This window comes from Anas platyrhynchos, chromosome 1 (genome assembly GCF_047663525.1).
Source record: "Anas platyrhynchos isolate ZD024472 breed Pekin duck chromosome 1, IASCAAS_PekinDuck_T2T, whole genome shotgun sequence".
NCBI classification, from domain to species: Eukaryota; Metazoa; Chordata; class Aves; order Anseriformes; family Anatidae; genus Anas; species Anas platyrhynchos.
Window position 1 is genome coordinate 177732444 of NC_092587.1, and position 19022 is coordinate 177751465.

The 19022-nt window shown below is 42.4% G+C and overlaps 1 protein-coding gene and 1 long non-coding RNA gene across 4 annotated transcripts in view; one reads left to right on the plus strand and one right to left on the minus strand.

The window, feature by feature from the left end:
- The window catches only part of HTR2A (5-hydroxytryptamine receptor 2A), a 27273-nt gene continuing 8251 nt past the window's right edge, over window positions 1-19022 (minus strand). Inside the window, exon 4 of the mRNA XM_027471700.3 lies at window positions 1-4250. Within this exon, the coding sequence (XP_027327501.1) occupies window positions 3451-4250 (800 nt within the window). The 3' untranslated portion in view covers window positions 1-3450. The remainder of the gene's footprint in view (window positions 4251-19022) is intronic.
- LOC119715655 (uncharacterized) overlaps window positions 618-19022 on the plus strand; it is a 25623-nt gene continuing 7218 nt past the window's right edge. Inside the window, exons 1-4 of one of the 3 annotated variants that reach the window (XR_005262931.2) lie at window positions 618-733; window positions 14079-14281; window positions 15525-15613; window positions 15806-18614. This is a non-coding gene — a long non-coding RNA (uncharacterized lncRNA). Of the gene's footprint in view, window positions 734-14078; window positions 18615-19022 lie in introns of all 3 variants that reach the window. The other 2 variants (XR_011806424.1, XR_011806423.1) reach the window with 2 other exon arrangements.

Genomic DNA, 19022 nt, shown 5'->3' on the forward strand with positions numbered 1-19022 from the left:
TAGCATTTGAGCATTTTAATCTGCTTTACTAGCAGTGGGATGTGACAAAACAGTAAAGCATTAGAACACCATTTTACATTAACATTTACAAAATACAGCAAACATTTTTTTTCTCTATGTATTTACATAAGCAAACATACAGGTATTCAAAATAGAATGCATCTCACCATTTGGCAATAATTACATAAGTACAGTGCATGATAGGCTGAATGGGATTGATATAGAGGATTTTTATTTTTTTTTACCCTGAAGTTTATAAATATGCACACCAGCTTAGGAGATACATGGTGAGCTTTATGTCTTTGGACATTTTCAGATGCAGTCTTAACAGTAATAAAATGTAGATCTACTTGAAAAGTTGTTGATTAAAACATTTCTCAGACGAAGCGGTTCGTTCGGAGGCGGATAGGACAGACTGACTCATGCTTTTCCTGTAGGGCAGGAGAAGGCCCTAACCTCTGAGCTAGTCCGTGTGAATGTTTTCCTTTATTTGCCTGGAAGTTTTCAAAAGTTTTCATTCCAGTCTGATGCATAATGAAAACACTCACTTTTATTTTTTTGCAAGATGGAGTTGTTGCCTGAAGCTGGTCGTGTTAAACTGTAGTGTTCGTCCCTACCATAGGTCCAGTGCTATAAATCCTGGTTGAAACCAGCTGAACTTTGTCATCTGTCAGCAGTGTAACAACTCTGTTAATTGCTATCTACTGATTAGACCTCCCGCAGACCTGGCACGGTGAGTATTACGTATTCAGACACTGACTCTGTCATCCTCACTAAGGCAAACCATACAAAAATCTATTAAAATTTTGGTGCAAGGTGGCAGAATCAGGCCTCGCAAAACTGTCAAAGGTGTTCATAAGGAGCTGGAGATATAAGTTTTCATCTGCTATGCATGCTTTGCTTAGGTTTCTTGGGCAAGAGCTGCTGCTTACTCAGTAACACCACCTGAGTGACCACAGTACTAAAATCTCAGGCATCATCCCTGCTTCTAACCGAAGAAAATAAAAATAAATGTTAGGTTACTTCCAGCTGTCGACTGAAGAAATGCTGCCCAATCTCTTAGCCCCAAAATATAGGTTTTATTTTAATAAGCAGGAAGGATTTTAATGTTCAGAGTCATCTTCTAATGAAACATCAAGCGAGTAATTGACACCCTTTCTGTTTGTAATGAAACATTCCCCGTCAGTATTTGCAACCTGAGCAATTTGACATTGTGGGAGAGGAACAGAAGGTGAAACGAGAGAGAAACGGGAGGCTGATTTGTTCTGCCACGTGGGTGAAATGCAGAGAGTAAGCAGAGAGCACAGACATGTTAAATGTTCGGTAACAGCTCAGTAAGTGCAGCCGAGTGAAGGAAATGGTGCTGCACACCAACCAGACCCTCAGGAATTTCTGGAAAAACTGAGCTTTGGAAAAGTGCAGGGTGCCCATATACATCTGAAGGTGTGCAGGCCAGCTCTGCTGCCTGGCACAGACGGACAGTGGGACTGGGACTGTTTCTTCTTTCTGCTTGTTTCTTTTGCAAGGACAGGGATGCGTCAAGGTGGGAATGAATGGCATGAAAGGTGGCAACTCCCTCCACTTTTGGAAGCACCTGTGTTTCCTTTCCCCTGACTGCCCCCAAATACAGCAGATTTAGCAGTCTCAGTGGCAACTGGTAAAAGAACAATAAAAGGGGTTGCTTGGAAAACAGCCAAATAACCAGCCAAGTTCTAAGTCTTTTTCTACCACAGAATTAAGTATTTTAACCTAAAGGTCTTCCTCTTCTAGTCAAATACCCCAGCTGGTTGGCTAGAATCAGATTTATTTTTCTCTCTCCCCTTCTAGTAGATATGTAATTGTCCTGTGAAAACTGAGCAGCTTCAAGAGAAGGAGTTACAAAATGATGAAGGCATTGGACTTTGGCTTCTGAACAGGTTTTTTTCTAAAGGGACAGGATCTGAAACTCGGATACATCCTACTTCTCTTCATTATGGCTGAAAAATTCATGTAAGGAATTGAATGCTTGGATTTAAGTTTTGCAGATGGATGCAACACTTGTATCTCTGCTCTCCAGCATGGTCCCACTGGCTTCAGTTGAATTGTCTATGATGCCCAAAAGCAAAAGTTTCATGACTAGGCATTTGTTCAGACGATGTGTTTGATATTCTCTGTGTAATGTTTTTTCTGCCCTTGGAGCTATGCAGGTGAAATATGGTGCTGTTTATAAGTCCTGTTATTTTCAAGTGGGCCCAATTTGCCCAAACATATTTCATTAAGGCTGAGTCCTAATAGTGCAAGCTACCTACCGTTCCTGAGCAATCTACCATAACAGCAAAACAGCAAAAACAGGGAAAACAATTTTGAACAAGTAACAGTTCTTAAATAATCCTGACTCTACAAGCACTAAAACAAAACCTGAAGGACACCTTCATAACGGCCTTATTAACCAAAGAGAAATGGTGAGAGAGACTCTGCTGAAACCTTTTACTAAAGGATTTGTTCATGTAAAACTTCCACCGATAAGTGGAAGTCAGGCTCTTCTGGAATCAAACAGAGGCATAGAATCATTCTTGAAATTATTTAGCAATGTTATGCCTGATTTTCCACTCTTTTCTCCCTTCACTTCGCTGTCAACACCAGTGGGAAGGAGCAGAGAATCACGTCTAATAATTACTTTTGAAAAAATTACTTTCAAGTTTTAAATAGAACATATGAAACTTTTAGAATGGAAATAAAGTTCCAGACAAGAAATAAAGATTAAGAATGGTGGTGGAAACAAAGGATCGTTCAAGTATAATTTACTTCTGAAGATTGCTAATTTGAACTATAGAGCAAATGGCAGGAAAGTCCAGTAACGTATCTGAATGGTCACTCAGAAGAAAAAATAGCCATAAAAACACCATTACCAAAATTTCCATATAATTCATCTATACAGGTTTTAATAGATTTTTCTTTAATGCTTTAAAATTTATCTTAAATATATATTAGTAAATTAACCATCATTTTATTTAAAATTCCGTAAAGTGCTCATTCAGTTAATGATAACAAAATTCCATTGCAGCAAGGCGAACTAGCTGGAACCTACTCTGCGAGGAAATCAAAGGACAGCTTAGCTTTCACTTGCAAAGAGAAAAGAAATGCGTACATTTCTTCACAGCCCATGTTAGAATACCAGAAATTGCATTTTTTTTTTCTTTAAGAAATATATCCTTTAGAATATTAAAAAAATAAGTTTAATAAAGCCTGTGCTTAAAACAGCCAAAGTACTGTATGAAAAAAAATTGCACATTGGATACCGTTTCAACCCTGCTTTTCGTCAACAGGATAATACGAGGTGTATGTGATGCTATTGGAGAGTCTCTCGAGCAGGGCCTGATTTTCCTACGCTATCAGAGCTCCTCACGGCGCGGTGAAATTTTCAGCGTACTCTTGGTGGTTGCCATGGCATCTGCCGATGGGCTGGCAGAGTCACACGCCGCTAACCTTTTCGTTCCCTGGACTGATGCTTCCCTTTGAGGTACCATCCACGTGACGTATTCCTATCGTGACCATTGAATAATCCTTAGTCACCATTTTGGCCTCTTTTTTCAGACTCTTCATCTGCGCCAGCTGGAGCTGGCTGGAGTTGTACGCGAGCGCTGGGATAGTGTTCACTAAAATCAGCTGGAAAGGTTTCTTCTCCTCCTTGTAGCGACACTGAATGTAACGAGAGAAAGCTGAGCGGTAGGTCTTATTGAACAACGTATACACGAGTGGGTTGACAGCCGAAGAAAGGTAGCCAATCCAGACAAATACGTTCAGCAGTCCACCGACGACTTCTTCGTTGCATGACTCCTTGCAAATTACGGCCATCACATTGGTGATGAAAAAGGGGCACCACATCACAACGAACAGAAAGAAGACAATGCCAAGGACCTTGGAAGCCTTCTGCTCGTTGCTGATGGATTGCATGGTTCGCCTCCCAGAAGTCCCCACGTCCCTGTTCAAAGAGCGCTGAAAGAGTTTCTCTGAAGAAAGGGAACTCTGAGGGAGGAAACTAAATGAAGCAAACTTGGTCTTTGGGCCAATGTCATTCACACACAACATGGCTTCTTTCTGCAGCGACTTGATAGTTAAAAAGTAAGTGACCACCATGATAGTTAGAGGGATGAAGAATGCCACAAAAGAGCCTACTAGGACAAATTTTTCATCCGCTAGAATGCAGCTGCCCTTCTTAAACACTTTGGAGTCATCTTGTAGTCCAAAGACAGGTACAGGCATGGAGATACCTGAAGGTGGATTAGAGAAAGAGGAGGTTAAACATGATAAGAAAAAATACTGCTTCCAGTCTCTAAGAAAAAATAAACAAAACACTCTGAACTGTACAGAGATCATTTCTCAAAGAATTACCAGTTACAGGACATAAATGAATGTTAACAGATAGAACCATGATTGACAGGCATCCCAAAACAAATTGAATTTACACAGGGGAAGGAAAAATACACTGTCTTATGTTTCAGCAGCAGCAGGATACTAATCCCATTCTTACGCAGTTTTTACTGGGGCCACACTGAGAAACCATGCGGTGTGAAATGTTGGTCTTGCACATGTTGAGTTTGATGAAGTGAGCTGTGGTTTGTGCAACACAGTTGTTCTTTCCCAGCAAAGAAGGGCAAGGTGAAGAGCAGCGCTGGCATTACACAGGATTCTGCTCTAATCTCAATTCCCTCTCTCCAAAAAACCTCAGCCACAGGTAAGATACAGTTGCTTCCATCAAAGGGTCACATAATACCTGGCAGCAACGAAAGGGTATCTTCTTCTGCTCTTGGATCTTGCAATGATCCCTACGCTTTGCCCTTGCTCCTGCCACCCTGGCAAAGGCTTTTATCAACTGTGATCAAGGTGTGTTATCTTGTCTTTCTTTTCTGGGGTGGCTGTCAAGAGTGGTCCTGGGCTGTTTCTTGTAAGAGGATTAAAGGTGTTCTCAGTACTGGATTCAGACTAGGCTGTGAAATACTGATTTTAGGAAAAAAGATAAATTATTTAGCCAGTCTGAGAGTAATCGTCCATTGGGTCTTTTTCTGCTCTTCCTGTAGTCTCCATACAGTCGACACAGTCTAAATGCTAAAAAAACTTCCCATGGCAACAGCTGGAGGAGAGAAGGGGACAAATTAAGCACTGAGAGACACTGATACGAGACAGCCTGTGATGCGGCTCACCCTCCAGGATTGCAAAGGTCCCTTTTTGGTACTGCCAGCCCTACACGCTGCCCTCCCAAAGCACAGCTCAAAGGCAACGGCAGTAGTGCAAATCTTATCATCCCCTGGAGAATGTGCTATGTCCTTGCTCTGTCATGAACAGCAAAGCCAGGTGATAACGTCCATTCTCCCTGGACTGCTCCTCCTGATTCAAGCCCACTCAGACATTTCCCTGGGGACTTCTGCAAATGCTGCTAGTGCCTGTGCAAAGTCAAACAGCTGCTGGGTTTTGCTCGTTTGCTTTGTCATTGTTTGTTGGTTTGTTTGTTGGTTTGCTTGTTTGGTTTAAATTTCTCTCCTTGCCTCCCGCCCAGATGGATGCTGTCTGCAAGAGAGGCAGTATTCAGACAGCAAAAGGGACAATGTTCTGTGAAGACAGCAAAAGTGGAGTTGTGAAGCAGTAACACAGCCTTGCTTAGACAAAAGCTGCTGTGAGTCTGACTCCTATGCAAAGTTAACATCACCTGGGAGCCTCACTCCCCTTTGTATCTTCAAAGAGAATGGATGCTGTGTTTGGCTTCTGGGGAAGAAAATGAATCAGAGCAGAATTTCCTATGACAAGACTGACACGACAGAAGGATGCTGTACCCTACCTTACCCCTGTGTGTCCAAGGTTGTCCTTCCTGGTTTACAGATGAGTCCTGACACGGAACCTCCTGCCACCAGCACTTTAATGGCACTCGGCCTCTACCTCCCTTTCATTCCCTTCCCTTCTTCTCACTGTGGTGCTTAGATGGGGAACCCTTTGAAAATACAAGCTTTCACTTCATTTCATGCTTGTCCAGTGCCTAACAGAGCACCAGTCCAAGAAGAAGGCCCTGAAGTCCAGGCACAGTGCAAAATAATAATTAGAGTAATAATATTAAGCTATTATTCTCTTCAAATCTTCTCTTCATTCTTTTGGTGCTCCTGGAGCTTCTACAAGGCTCTTTCTTTTTCTAACAACACTGTGGCTTATTTTATCTGCACAGCTTTGAACTGAGTCATGGCAGTGCCTTGGGCCAATTTACAACAGTACCCTCCTTATCTGCCCAGGGCAGAGGGTGATGGAGAGCCTGTGGTATTGCCCTTTCTATTTCTGTTCCAAGACTGCATGAGCCTACAAGCTGGAGCTTTGGCCATGAGAAGCCGGCGTGTGAGATGCAAACTCATACAGTGTGGGACAGCTCCTGGCTTGAGCTGTCAGAAACCTCCAGCAGCTCCAGGAAGGGTCCTGCCTGGAAAAGCCCAGGTCAGTCTGGTTGAAGGCACTGAGGAAGAGGTCACCTCCAGGAGCCTCGTTGCCTGAATAATTCAAGGTGATGAACACTTCCGAGGGTCTGAGGAAAGTTTTGACTCTTTTTTTTTTTTTTTTTTTTTTTTTTTTTTTTTGATGAGTTGAAGGGATACCGAAGGCACTAAGTGCCTGCCAGCACGCATTTCAGCCTCATGGAAATGCAGCGCGAGTCAGAGCAACACCACAGGTTTTCCGTCCGTTTCTGCCCAGTATAGATAACGGCAGGGCTGTTTTTTCATTTCATTCAAGGACCTAATGTGAGCTGCAGAGATAAAGTAAACAATGGTATTGACAGAGTAAAAAGATGCCTTTTGTTACTACCAACCGTACGGTTCAGCCACATCAAGAGTCATGGGAGGAGAGTCAGCATCACCAGAAAGAGGAAAATTTTAGTGTAATTGCAAGCTTTTTCAAGGGAAAGGCCAAAGTCAGTTACAACTCCTCACCCGAAACACAAGGGCAGCAATTTTCCATCTGCTTTGTTTTGTTGTGAACATGTTCTGAAGAACTGGCACCTCACATCCACATTTCTGGCTTTGAAATGTGACTGAATGGAAATGAGCTTCAGCTTGTAAGCTGGAGTTTTCACATCTCCTTGTGATTCCTTCAAGTGCAAAAGTGCTGCTCACAGCAGAGCTGCACCAGTCACTCCTAGTCCTGTATGTTTTGTTTTGTTTTGTTTTTCTGAATGACCATTCAAGGCTTCCTTCTCCTACAGCCACAGGTAGCTGCTGCCTATAAAATCTGAAAGTACCAGAGGTAGCACTCAGTTTCGTAGCAGAGAACATTGACAGCTGTAACCTCCTTTTTGTGTACATCCCAGTTCAGCTGATGTAAGGGATCCCGCAGTTCATACTGTGGCATGGAATAAGTTAACTTCCAGCCCAAATCTATCTTTTCGTATCTCTACAGAGACTAAACTTATTGTTCCTCATCCCAAAGGAGCAGAATTTGTCTCTCTTCAATGGTTAGCTTCTGGCCTCTGTAGCATGAAAATGGCAAATGTGTCCCAATGAGGACACAGGGACAAAATTCGAAAGCAGTCAGGCTTAAAATGTAAATATAGAAATTTCCGTGTGCAAACCAGGCTTCTACTCTGATGGGATTTTTAGGAGGCATTGTGCAAGGCCATGAATGTCAGCCACATAACAATGACGTTTGGACAAGATCAAACTCATACCGTAGGCAGAATTATTAAAAGGTCCTGGTCTAAGCTGTATTCATGTGTTCACTGATATGTGAAAAACTCATGCTGATATACCAGTTAACCTCTTGATAAAACAGCAGAGCTGACAAAGGTTATGTTAAAATTACTGTACCCAGGTACCGCGTCCTGGCATAGGACCATAGAATCATTAAGGTTGGAAAAGCCCTCCAAGGTCATCTGGTCCAACCATCCCCTGCCACCAGTGTCACCACCAAACCATGTCCCCAAGAACCACATCCAGCCTTTCCTCGAACACCCCCAGTGACGGTGACTCCACCACCTCCCTGGGCAACCCGTCCCAGTGCCTGACTGCTCTTTCTGAGCAGAAATGTCTCCTCATTGCCAACCTGAACCTTCCCTGGCACAACTTGAGGCCATTCCCTCTGGTCCTATCACTGGTTACCTGTGAGCAGAGGCCGACCCCCAGCTCCCCACCCCTTCCTTTCAGGCAGCTGCAGAGAGCAATGAGGTCTCCCCTGAGCCTCCTCTTCCCCAGCCCAAACACCCCCAGCTCCCTCAGCCGCTCCTCACAGGCCTTGTGCTCCAGGCCCTTCACCAGCTTCATAGCCCTGCTCTGGACATGCTCCAGGCCCTCGATGTCCTTCTTCTAGCAAGGGGCCCAAAGCTGAACACACAGTCTTCCAGAGAAAGCGCCTGAGTCAGCAGACCAGCACTTCCTAAAGGGCCCCATGTTCAGGCTTCAAAGAGACAAGAGAAGGGGAGACAAAGCTAGGCTCCATAATTCCTGTCAGCCGTGGCAGCAAGCATCATCTTGCTGATCCAGATGCAGGACCAAGGTGCTGGGTCTACAGGGAAGGCCCCAGAGCCCCACACACACCCAAGCACCCAGCCAAGGATCTGTATGGCTTCACTGGAAATCCCCATACTCCTTAAGAGTGTCAGCCACAGCAGCCTATGTCACTCAACAAACAGCTGGCATGGCCCAACAGTTAGCTTTTATTAGGCTTTATAGCAACTGACTGAATTAATTCTTTAAAGAGGATTGTTCTATTTCTCCTTGATTCAGATACGTGCTTTGCTGCTGTTTATACAGTCCACACTGTGCAAGTGTATCCAAACTTCTAGAGAGGACCAACCAGTTGGTATTCCCATTTATATCAGAACATTTTCCCTTGTGGACAAACCCTAAATATTATGTTCTTCCAGTATAAGGTGATTTATTCACATATTTTGATTTATACACAGGTGGCTGTTTCAAACTCTATAGACTTTAATAAACCACAAAACAGAACCCAAACAATAAAGATGAGTAATAAATCCTGCGTTAAACCTCAACCGTTTGGGCACAACTTCAGAGTGACAAAAGGCTCTTAAAAACACCAAAGGTTAAGAAGTAAAGCAATGGCATCCTTCATGCTGTTCTCTCAAAAATCCTGGTAAAACTGACAGAGGTTGATTTAGTGGTACATGCTGCTGGCTTGCAAATCTTCAGAGATACACAGCAGCCATAAAACCAATTTAACTGGACAGGTAAACTGGGTTTGTAGCTGCCTTGAGCTGCTGAGATTATCAATGATTCAAAGCCAGAATTAACAATATGCCCTGAAGACTGACAAACTGGGGATATTTCGGATGTAGACAAGGAAGGGGAATGAACCTATAAAGTCAAGGTTCCTTCTGTCAACTCTCCTTCAACTGTCACATGTTTTCAGCCCATATACACCAATTTCAATTGATTTTAATATAAATGAGCATTACCATGCACCTAAATAACTGTGCATGGGTTAGGAAATCCCTTTTAGAAATGCCATTACAGTTTCTTGACAAAATTCAGCACCTTTGTTCACCTTTGCATGAAAAAGAAACAAAATCTTCCTGCCTCAAATTTTAGCGGTAGCATCGATTCTGACATAGTCGGGTTATGGGCCAAATCCTGGGCCACTGCACAGAGATGTGCTAATAATTTTATTACTGCCCAGATTTTGCCCGATAGCAAAGTTGTGCAGTTTGCTGATGGGTAGCAATGCAGAAGCAGAAATTTTCACCAGGGGAAAGCATATGTTGAAAAGCATTGGGTGGTTTGGGAATCACCATTGGAGGCTCCATCTAGTCAGCATGAATGTTAGGAAAAAACTCTGAGCTTTGCTGTCAGCAGCTCTGAAAATCTTTCAGAAAGCATATTATTTAGCCTAGTAGGAGATATATTCAATTCTTTTTACATGAGAAAATTATTGTAAATGATCATTTACAATAATATAATGATGGAGCTGGTCTATTTCACTTTTGAAAAATAGAATCAGAAAAGTCTCAGTGTCCCCCTGATATATTTGTCGTTGATATGAAGCCTGTTTCTTACAAGTGCAGAGATTTGCCTGTCCAAGTTAATTTGCAAGACTGTGGTAATAATTGAAACAGAAACAAATCAGAATCAGTAGGGCATTATAGAGAGGGCAGAGCAAGAAATGAAGGACGTCTGCACCTTGTTTGACCCAACTGATTAGAAATCCAGGGCTCCCGGGTTGGCTTATTTATGAGAAGAAACTGCTGATGGAGTTGCTTATTGCTGTGGTATAATCCTGTTCACTTACAAAATGTGCATGCAGTCCTATTTCCTGGGTGCAGCAGTTTCCTTGCTCTCATATCGAAGTGCCGCTCTGTCTATACACACTTCAAATCCCCTTTCTTAGCTATGAAGCAGGACTTATTAATCGCAATTCTGTGTCCTTCAGGTCCAGTCTTTCCTACTTCCTTGCCGAATTTTCTAATCCTTCTCAGTATCTGATGAAAAGATGCTAATTTTTACACTGCAATTTCCAGTAGAGTCTCTCCAGCAGTACACTTGTTGCTTTTCATCTAGTGATGTTATCTTTGGTTTGGGAAGAGGCTTCTGCCAAGGTGCGTATTGGCTCCTGACAGCTATCCCAGATCAAGGGAAATTGTTATCCTCCTGTGTAATATGATTACCCAGTCACCAAGGGCACTAACAGAGGCATCTAGAAGTCTACACTTGTCAAACAGCTAGAAAGAAAGAAAGATTTATAAATGCCCTAAAGAAATTTAATTTGATAAAAGATTTAGAGATTGTGGATTTTGGATCATACCATGTATGCAGCGAGGAGCAATGGTGAATGGACCCCAGTGGTTTCAGCTGAATAAGCTGAAATAGTGAGCCTTGCTATTGCAACCAAACCCAGCTTAGTGCCAGCACAAGGGCTGCCTTCACCTTCTGCTCACTCAGATGGACAGAAAGGGCGGTGTCAAAGGAGAAAGAAATTGCTGGAGAAACCTGTGCTGTTCTTAACTAAATAAGAAACTGCCTAGTAGATAAATTTTTGTACAATATGGCTAAGGAACAAAAAAATGTGGAGCACAGGCAGGATTCTTCCTCGGATCTCCCAGAAACTTGATGGATCTTCCTGTTACCATGCTGGGCTAGACCTCAGAGTCTGGTTCTGAATATCTGAGTTATGTTAAGCTTGGAGAAAGTTGTCAAAGACCCCAGCCCTAGACTCATTGAATGTGTCAACTTTTAGATAAAAAGTAGGTCTCATTGCCTTCTGTAGATTACTGTGCACAGTAATCACAGATTACTTGTGCCGCTCTCCCAGGAGGAGACCCCACAGCCTCTCTAGAGTTTGTCAATACAATTTATATTTTTCTATGGGTCTTGTGAGGTCTCCTGGGAGCCCTCCGCCTGCCCCTTGCCCTGGTCCCCATCCCGGCTCTCCCTGCTGGGACAGTGGCATTGCATTTCAAGCGAGGTTGGCAGGACACGTGGCCCTATGTGCCAGCCTTTCTGCATGGACTCCAGCTTGCTCTGTACATCTGCCTGTGCTTTAATCCCTGCCTCCAACCAGGGGAGGCCTGCCAGGAAGGAGAGAGGACTCTGTGTCACATTACACGGTGCCTAGAGGAAATTGTAAAGGTTTCTAATGCAACAACAGCAAACTTTTAAGACCTCCCACCCTGCAATTTATCTGCAATATTATTTACTCTTAACAAATTATTGGTGAGATTGCAACTATCCCTGAATCTGGAAGGAGTGGAGAGTAAGGAGGTGCCTGGCTAAGCATGGACAGAGGACAGAGGAAGGCTCGCCTGGGGGTGGCTAGCCAAGCAGCCTCTGAGCCCAAGGTAGCCAGATGGCATCTGCAGTCCTGCTGTCAGCTGGGATCCGGGAGGGAGCTGGCCGTAATATTCTCCTCTGGGGGACTCAGGCTGTGTAACCACTTCATCTGTGATGATTAGAAATGATTGGAAGTGACTGACCTTATGATAAAGAGATGAATGTTTCGTCTGAAGAATTTCAAGATGTGCCATTGGTCTCCAGCCTAGCTCTCTGCAGAGGGGCAAAGTGCTCCACACTCTTACTTAAAGCTCCTTGATGGACAAACCTGTTGCTGCTGCTGCTCGGGAAAATGCATGAGAGCAGGTCAAACATCCTTTTCCCTTTCTGTGTACACAGCTGGTGTTTAAATCACATTGGTGTTTCTAAGTTCCCTGTAGCAATGGCTTAATTTCTACTTGAAAGAAGTAAGAAATTTATAGTTTTTGCTTGCTTGGTGAATGTTGCTGTCTGAAAAGCAAAAGAACCTGTAAGTGGGATCAATTCCCACCACCTGTGATGCTCCTCTTTCCTAGCAAATCACCTTTTTGTTTTCCATGATAGATGGCTTCCTGCAACGTTCATTGTTCAGGCCCCCAGGAGAATAGGTCTGGGCATAATCGTGCTTCAACATTGAAAAAAACAAACCACCACAATACATTTTTATCAGGACCTCCTCAGATCACAAGTTATCAGTCTGCCTTTTTAGCTGTGAAGCTCCTGAGGACTCCTCAGGGCTAACTTATGCTAAGTACACGGTAACGCTTCATAAAAAAGCAATAGTAGCAATAAGCGAGAAATTATGGACAGATCTTAGATATTCCACCATCATAAGCAACTAATGCGATGGCTCCTGGAGCAGTTTAAGTGACAAGATCCTCTACTATCCCAGTTTTTACACTTCTGGGCTTTTAATTATTACTTTAGATGATTTGTTAGATGCTGGTAATTTACTTAACTCTGGCATAATCCTCCACTGGACTGAACAGAGATTTCTGCTGGTATCCCTCTGAGATTTCTCCAGCACTGCTGTTTGATCTTGTGTAGTTTAACACAGCATTGAAGGTAACCGTGAAGGTAACAGATAAGTTTTTTTAGTATTTTATTTTCTTTAGCTACACTTTTGCCCTGAGACAGACAACCATCCCTGTACCTCTTCTGGACTTTCTGGTCCAGAAAGTTGAGGCTCAGGCTGAGACACATTATTTTTGCTGCCTGCTGCCTCCTTAGAGCCATGGTCTGCACCTCATGACCCCAGTTCTAGCTGCATTTTTATGTCTAGATCCCACTTGTACCCAGATCTTTATTTTTTGTAGTTGCTTGCAGAGACTGCTCATCAAGCAAATAGTCAGCTTCTTGTTAGATATACAAGCAAGTTGCACCAGTGGATGGTTATTGGGGTAGATGTCCCACCATGATGTATAATTTGCAAAAACAAAGACAAACTACTACTACTACTACTACTACTACTACTACTACTACTACTACTACTACTACTAATAATAATAATAATAATAATAATAAACAGGATGTAAAGCAATTTACCAACAGGTACTGGTCTGAACATAATGATTCAGGATACTCTGCTCTATGCTTTGCTGCCCACCTGGTGGATAATGCCCTTCACACAGATTGAATTGGTCTTTTGTCAGATCAGGCAGTGCCCTTTTCACATTTGGAAGATGTCAGAGTTAAAGAGCAGAAGGAAAAGCAATAGATGGTATCTGCCCATATTTTCCATCTACAGGCTGCAGTGTAGGTGATATGCAAAGATTGCTAGGCTTATCTTTTTGCTAAACATCACAAATCATTGTCACCTTGACAATGTAAAAAAACCAACAAGAATACATGAACTACCTTTGCAACTAAAAATAGTTACTCTGCTTGCTGAAGTAGCCTCCTCATGTCGTGCAGTAGTATGAAAACCAGGGCTTGTTTTACCGTGGGAGCGCTCAACCCCATACTTTGGGGCACACAGCTGTAAGGATGAAGTTATGCTGCTCACTCTGTGAACCCGAGACCTAAAAACACACAATATTTTTCTCAGGAGTCTCATGGTTCAGCTCAACCTGAGGCTGTGGGGTCTCCTCCTGGGATAGTGACACAAGGTGCCTGGAGGGGGTCCTGGGCACCCTGCTCTGGGGGACCCTGCTGGAGAAGGACTCGGGGCTGGGGACCTCCACAGGTAACTTCCAGCCTCAGCCATGCTGTGGTTCTGTGATTTTGTCATCCTAGCAATAGCTGCCCACTTGATATTTCAAAGCTTGGGTCAAATACAAAATTGTAATGAGGGTTATGTTCTGCCCAAAGGAAAGAAGTCTTCCCAGTGGGTGAGATTTCCTTGCAAGAGAAATACAGGACTGAACACTGTGACGTGCACGGCTCCAACTGTGATCAGCCAGAAAAGAGAAACCTTATTGCAGTGTTTCCACCTGCTTTCAGAAAGTCGTAGGAGCTCGGCAGGCTGTTTTCCACTGGTGACTCTGGAGGACAGAGGAAAAATCAGCTGACAGGTACTACTAAATTTTGTTGCAGGTAATTAGCAATATGTTGTCTCAGCTCTGACAAACCCCGTGACTTTTATTAGCTGGGCTTCTGCTTAGGAATGGTGCCAACGACATGGGCAGGGAAACGCATGAGGGAAGTTAATTGCAGCCCAAGTGTGCCGTAGTTTGCAATGTTCATGCTAATTGGGGCAAATGTATGGGTTTCATTTTAAAGCAGAATCCTGTGATACATTTATCTTTCCTAACATTATAAAACGCAAAATCTGGCTTTAACAAATTCTAATTCTTTAAAACACATAAACGAAGCTGTGAGATTGCTCTGTGCAATTTTAAAAGGACTTCAAGTTTCTTTTTCACGACATTTTTTCTTTATGCAACACAGTGCTACTTCAACAACACTATTTTTAATTTATAAGGTGATTAAATGCAATTACAGTGTACAAATGACAGAGCTTATAAATCCCAACATGACTCCTTGTGCACTTCTTTCCCGCTCATTTATACTGCATGTGGTTTCTGCTGTGCAGAAGTCCCTGTTCCTCTGATTAGAGACGCTCAACTAATTTCTTGGTCAATATAGGAACCCCTTTTGGCATTATGCTGTTGTAGAGATCCACTAGATCTACCAGATCTACCAGAGAGGTCTGTGTACAAATCCCTTCTACACTTTGCAACACCTTACATAGCACTTTTTGGAGAAATGTTAGCCTGGTGGTGGGACCAAGACTTCCCTCTCCAGTGGGGAAACACATCCTGGATTCTTGTGTGTGTTGCACATTGTGCTGGGCACACAACTGGCCAAAAATACAGCCTTTCAAAGACAGAGGAATAACTTATAATAGGCACTGTACCGTTACTGCCCTTTTTTTCTTAAAACACCCCAATTACTCTGAAATGTCCTACAAAAGAGAGACTGGCTGATTATAGGGCTTATTCATTCAAAGGGACTTGATAATAGGACCAGCCTAGTCCAATTGAACTTAATGTTTCTTTTGCCAGTAGCTTCAGTGAGAAGAGCACAGTCCTTATGGTCTTCTAAGCAAAGACAAGTTAAAGAAATAAAGAAAAGGACAATGAACAAATTCTGTCATCAGTACCTTGATCAACCTTCCACATAGCTATGCTATTAAAAATACAGCTTGATTGTGTAAAAACTTGCCCTTAAAATAAAACCAAGCAGAAAGAAAAGACACACATTAATGGTGTGACCACTCCTCATTCCTTTTTTTTTTTTTTGCCTGTGAAGCAGAATGTTTCTTGCAAAGGAGAAGTATATAAAATGAGTGCATATGACAATTTCATGGGAAAAGAAAGCCTTCGTCTTGTCCTGACAATCAGGTAACTACACAAAGAAAATGGTAAATATGTATGTGATAATGATTACATATATTACATCTCTATTTGACAATACATATGTACTGGTAGAATATATTCTCTCCCATTTAGACATCTGCCAGGTCACACATGTCTCTGCTTCAGAAATTTCGCCCTATGGATCTTTATGATGTTTCTTTATCTCTGTGTTTCCAGATTTGGAGAATATAGACATCAGCTCAATGAGATTCAATGGCATGAAGTTCAACAAGGAAAATGCTGGGTGTTGCAGCTGAGATGGGGTAGTGCTGGACACAGGCACAGCAGCTGGGGAGCGTTGCTCAGCCTGCAATGTCCTGAGGAGGGGAAGTGCAGGGGGAGGCACTGGGCTCTGCCCCAGGAACCCATGGTAGGACACATGGGAACTGCACAGAGCTGTGCCAGGGGAGGCTCGGACTGGACATTAGGAAACATTTCTTTATCGTGAGGGCAGTCAGACACTGGGATAGGCTTCCTGGAGAGGTGGCTGGTGCCCCATGCCCATCAGTGTTCAAAAAGCATTTGGTCAATGCATCAATAACATGCTTTAACTTTTGCTTAGCCCTGAAGTGCTCAGGCAGCTAAGTTAGATGATCTTTGAAGCTCCTTTCCAATTGAACTATTCTATTCTATTCTATTCTATTCTATTCTATTCTATTCTATTCTATTCTATTCTATTCTATTCTATTCTATTCTATTCTATTCTATTCTATTCTATTCCCATTGATTTAATCTTTTCTTTTTTAATTTTATTTTCAAAAAGGTGAAATATAGGGTTAGTAACACCTCCTTGTCAGCTACTGAAAAAAAGATACAGAAGCTCAAAGTGCAAGGTTTTTTAACCTACACACTCATAAGAGGGAGATAATTGGTAAACTGTTGCTCTGATGGGTGAGATACGTTCACTCTTCTGGGAGGACCAAATCAAGCAAAGGATTCTGTTACACATGTACAGTAAAGACAGCAATAATTTATATCAATAAGGAAAGTAAATATGATATTTACGTGTCTTTTTCAGAAACATCGTGAGTAATGTCTAATAACCAGAATGCATGTGCTAGTCAACTTGGAAGTGTGCATCACAGCACTTCGTATTAGCGTCTCTCAGACAACTTGCACATGAAATGTTCATTTATTTATTAGTTGTCATGGCTGGTCATTAGGATGGCAATGAACTCCCTACTGGCACAACTGTTGCTGACCGCTGAACTTCATATATCATGTGTCTATAAAGCAATACAATGAAGGTCCTATATTTGTGAGATGATGATGAAGCTCTAATGCTGTGTTTACAAGATTTTGTGTAATCACCCTTCACTATCATTAATTTAATTTTCTCTGCGTGTTGTGTCACCGTTTTTGATGTTTATGGTAAAGACTGTAGTGTAGCAGATATTTTAAGGTTAGCTTCAGGGCTTACAAATTTAGGTGCTCACCTTTGAATCTTTATTAGTGGAGTTTAATGTTGTGGTAATTATTTGTAATTTAGGCAAGTATATTCCATGTAATATCAAGTAGCCTTTTCCTATGCTAAACCATCCCTAAATGAGACATGAATGAACTGGCAAATTAAAAGAAAGACATTAGGAAGAAATGGAGGATGTGGTGGAGCCAGAAGAGGGATACCCAGCCTGCAGCCCCTTGGCTATCTGTGCCTTCTGAAAACAGTAAAGGGACTTTCAAGTGAAGGCTGTCCTTGTCCTAAGTGCTCAGTGAGCTGAAGGAGGCCAAAGCTGTCGACAAACCACAATCCTGAGATGCTGGTAGCTATGCTCTGCAAATCCCAGCTGCTTCCCTGGCCCTTCGTACTCTCCAGGACAGCTAGAAGTCATGCAGAGAAACTGCAGGCTGCCTGAGAAAGAAGTGTAAAGCCTCCGTGCCAGCTTAAAGCCAAAATATCAGAGGGCTGAGTTGCCCTGGACCTCTTTTATACACCTGGAGGTAACTTTTTGCACCCTGTGGTTTGCAGAATGTTGCTTCATATGCAGCACGATTTTCATGGTTTTGCAACCTCGAAAGCAATGGCAAAATTATGGAGAATTTTGTTATGGGGAATATTTCACCAGCTTTGTCCAGCTCCAGTTTATACTTTTTTTTTTTTTTTTTTTTTTTTTTTTTTTTTTTTTTTCTGCCTGAAAAGCACTGAATAAATCCAAGTTGTTAGTGACTGGGGAGAGCAGAGACTGCCTGAAGGCAGCGAGCAGATGTGTAGGCTGAGTGAGAAATGATAAGCAAAGAGAAAACTCAGACTAAGAGGATTTGAGCTTCATCAAACTTCACCATTAGCAGGAGAACAGAGAGCAAGAAGGACTGAGGGATGATATATATATAGGGGCTTAACATTCATGACTTTAACTCTTTTATGTGGCCCTTTCAAGGATTTTTAAAGGAGAGAATGCTGATTTTTGGCCTTTTGCAGAGCAATACGTTTCCTAGGCCCACTTAGAGGTGTGTTACCTGCATTTTTCAGCATAGGCTCTATTCGCACATCTATAGATCCCAGCTAAACACTATTGAACACATTTTGGTCTAATTTTTTCAAGGAAGGTAAAATGCTGGGGCTTTTTACACCTGTTCTCACTAATGACCTCTGTGCTTTAAAACAAATGGAATAATTTTCAGGGTCTAATGGGCTTTTGCCTTCAACAGCTACAAATAATCTAATTATCTAGCCACTCTAGGTACTGGATGATTTAAGAATTAAAGACATGATTAGAATCTGTTACAGTAATTATAATCCATTTTAAGCCAATTGCCTGTGGCATTACATGGTCTAGTGAAAGAAAGGCTGCTGGCTAAATGCTCTTCTTCCACTAAATGCAAAAACAAATGTTAGTAAAATATATTTTTTTTTTACAAAGAAAATTAAGATTGCAGAAGTCAAGCAAATCATATAACCTGTCATTTTTTATGCTATTTTTTTTAGTTACTTCCAGCATTACTGAAGAAGACCACTGATTGACTGGTCCTGAAGACTAACAGCATGGTAGGACTTACTAAGTTGGGAACTGAGAACAAGGCAGAAACATTATGAAACAAGATGAATTATGGTTTGTCCATGTCTTCAATATTATGGTCTGTCCACCTGCGTCTCAGAGAGGATGCAGAAGTAATAGAAGAGATTCAGAGAGGTTCACAGGGCACCAGCTGCAAATTTCAGGAGCAAAGGGCAGCCAAAGGGTGTCTGAAATGAGGCTGGAAGGCAAAACCCTGAGAAGCTCCCACCTCTGTGAATTTGTTGCTGAAATCACAGCCCCACTGTGCACTGGGGAAAGCGTGCTGTGCCTGGCACTGGCTGTGCCTGTGCTAGCTGGACACATCTGAAGGTGCAAAGAGTTAAGTAATTTATAGCACTGCCACTCTAAGTAGCCCTGAGAGCCTGCAGATTGGTAAA